Source organism: Macrobrachium rosenbergii, chromosome 54 (assembly GCF_040412425.1).
Source record: "Macrobrachium rosenbergii isolate ZJJX-2024 chromosome 54, ASM4041242v1, whole genome shotgun sequence".
In the NCBI taxonomy this organism is placed as follows: domain Eukaryota; kingdom Metazoa; phylum Arthropoda; class Malacostraca; order Decapoda; family Palaemonidae; genus Macrobrachium; species Macrobrachium rosenbergii.
This window is the reverse complement of record NC_089794.1, coordinates 37,155,698-37,158,803: the sequence shown is the minus strand read 5'-3', so window position 1 is coordinate 37,158,803 and position 3,106 is coordinate 37,155,698. Positions and strand designations below refer to the sequence as shown.

The window sequence follows — 3,106 nt, the reverse complement described above, 5'->3', positions numbered from 1 at the left end:
AGCCGTTCTGATTGTTTCAATAAATTGAATAACTGGGGCAACAGAGCCAAAGTTGGTGCTCAGAGAGAGAGAGAGAGAGAGAGAGAGAGAGAGAGAGAGAGAGAGAGAGAGAGAGAGAGAGAATGTTTATTTTGAATTATACTGTTTAAAGGATATGCTTCACTTAGTGTATTTCTTCATTGTTACATCGTAATCGAATCAGCAATTAATGCAACAGGCCTGAAGTTTGGATGACTGATAGAAGGAATTGCAGTTTTATGTATTTCGGAGATGGATTCACCGATTAAAGCAATGGACTTGAAGTAAAATCATAAGGAAATTTAGGCCAGAGAATGAAGAGTGAAAGTGAACGTGGTAAGAAGGTCAGCTCATCGGCTTGAAGACACGGGTTCGCTTCTCAACGATGTCAGACCGCCTTAGGAATCTGTTAATTAGAGAATTGTGGTGAGTTGTTGCCAGAGTGGAACAGGGCCTGCAATCTCATCCCAAAAGAATTACTTGCCAGCGAAAGGTGCAAGGAAAGACTAGTAATTCATGTAAGTTATGTGTCTGAGGAGACTAACAATTATAAAAGGATTGTAAATAATAAGTTTACTTTAGGCTAGAGGATTCCTGCGCTATATTGCTGCCAAAATTTTGAAGCAGACTGATTAACGTGCAAGAGACTGTGCCAAAACCTCTGAACGTTTTGGATTACCTTAATTAAAATGGAGGTCAAGAAAGTGATTGATATGACCCTTGTTAGTGTGTCTTAGGAAGATATAGGGAGTGTTGTTCCCTTAAGGTTTGAGAAAACAGTCATAGAAGTACATGTTTTTTGTTTTCTGTAAAAGGAAACTATTGTGCCTGCTTTGTCTGTCCGTCCGCACTTTTTATGTCCGCGCTTTTTCTGTCCACCCTCGTATCTTAAAAACTATTGACGCTAGAGGGCTGCAAATTGATATGTTAATCATCCACCTCCAATCATCAAACATACCAAATTGCAGCCCTCTAGCCTCTGTAGTTTTTATTTTGTTTAAGGTTAAAGTTGGCCATTAATCGTGCTTCTGGCAACGATATAGGATAGGCCACCACCGGGCCGTGGTTAAAGTTCCATGGGCCGCGGCTCATACAATATTATACCGAGAGCACCGAAAGATAGATCTGTTTTCAGTGTCCTTGATTATACGCTGTAGCGGCTGTACCGAAAACTCGATTGCGCCGAAGAAACTTCAGCGCATTTTGTACTTGTTTGTTTGGCCGATGATAATTGAGTCTATCTTCTTCCTTTTGTATGGACAGGTAATACTTGAAGGTAACCAGGAACCACTTTCAGGTATTGGTATAACCCGCATATCTTTGCTCTTGTGTTCCATTATGCGTTTGAATAAAGAAAATGCTGCCTCTCCGACACTCCTTTTATCACCACAGTCCCTGCATGGTACTTTGCAAACTCCAGATCCAGTCTTCTGTCTTTGATATACATTGGAGTATGAACTCCCGATGGGTGACAATAAGACCCTAAGATTCACTGGAATGAGTGGAAGACGTTAATGCCTCTTAACTTCAGACCAGTCTGAAACTTACAATTGCGGCAACAGGTTATGGTGGAGTTCGGAGGCCACTTTCTTTTCAGTCGGATTATTTGAAGTTTTGTTCAATATCTTCATAATCTAGACAGACAGGTGAAGTGACATAATGAGAAGAAAATGGGGGAAAACTTACGTCAGTATGTTATTTTGTAAGTATGATTATTTTGTAGCAAAAAGTCATTCTAGATGTAGGCGAAGAAAACGGGAACTTAATCAATCAGATGTAAATATGCATGTAAAAATTGAAAATTTCACATTGGAAATAACAAGCAATAATGAGAAATATTTTAACTGTGAACAGAGATAAAAGAATATTGAAAGAATTAATTATATGAAACATCATTCCAAGGAAGGGACAAGGAAGAGGAGAGAGAGAGAGAGAGAGAGAGAGAGAGAGAGAGAGAGAGAGAGAGAGAGAGAGAGAGAGAGCGACGAATGTCGAAGTGAGAGAAGCGCTAATGTATGCCTTGTTTGTCAGGGAACGTAATCTCATTAGAAAGTGGCCCCGAATTTGGATGCAAATTTGGGCCCCCTCATATATTGCCTCTCTTGGGATATGGATTGTGTCCGATAGAAGTTGTATAAAGTGTTGTCATTAGTTTCCTCCCATTTTCATTATTAACAGGACCCTTGTTTTGATGATAGTTTTATACCTTTTGTCGACGCGTTGGAAATACTTTTTTCCCATTTTTCGTATGCAAATTTGGCCCCTTGTTTTAGATCGCTTCACCGGGATGTGGATTGCGTCCGGGGTGAATTACGATTTTGTTCAACTTAATTACAATTCTGTTTAGTTTAATTACCGTTTTGCTTAATTTAAATACTATTCTGTTTAATTTGGTGACTGTTTTCTTTGATGTAATTACTATTTTGTTTAATTTGATATCTATTTTGTTTAATATTCTCTTTAATTGACTTACTGTGTATTTAATTTACATACTATTCTGTTCAATTTAATTACACTTTTGTTTAATTTGATTACTATTTTGTTCAATTTAATTAATATTCTGTTTAATATAGTTATTATGTTGGATTTAACTAATATTTTGTTTCATTTTTTCATTTTTTGTTTTTAGTTTTATCTCTTCCTTTCATTCTCCTGGTAGTAAAAATTTGTTGTATTTTATGCAAAAATTATGTTTCTGTTGCATGTTTTCATGTGTATTTTACTACCCTTTATTATAAAAGACTCTTTTTGTTAATGTATTTATCATAATCGTTCTTTATCACTGTTTTTCTCAAAAAACTGTATATTTGAATTCCCTTGTATGGAGACATACTTAATGGTTTCTTGGCTTGTTTCCCATCATTGTGTGTGCATTTTAAATAATAATAATAATAATAATGACCAGTTCTAAACCAAAATGCTGTACCTTTCTTGTACCACGCCTTAGGGGGATGAGGCGTATGCTTGAAAAAAATATGCTGAGGCCGATGGCGTTGGCTTTCAAAACAGAGAAGGTTGTAAGTGCAAAATTTACTATACGTAATTACCATTTATCGCTTTTCATGGAATCAGTCCTGTAATCCTCAGG

At 36.7% G+C, this 3,106-nt stretch overlaps 1 protein-coding gene across 1 annotated transcript in view; it reads left to right on the top strand.

Annotated features, from left to right (window-relative positions):
* The first annotated feature begins 332 nt into the window (after positions 1-332).
* LOC136834647 (protein LIAT1-like) overlaps positions 333-3,106 on the top strand; it is an 8,511-nt gene continuing 5,737 nt past the window's right edge. Inside the window, exon 1 of the mRNA XM_067097229.1 lies at positions 333-354. Within this exon, the coding sequence (XP_066953330.1) occupies positions 333-354 (22 nt within the window). The remainder of the gene's footprint in view (positions 355-3,106) is intronic.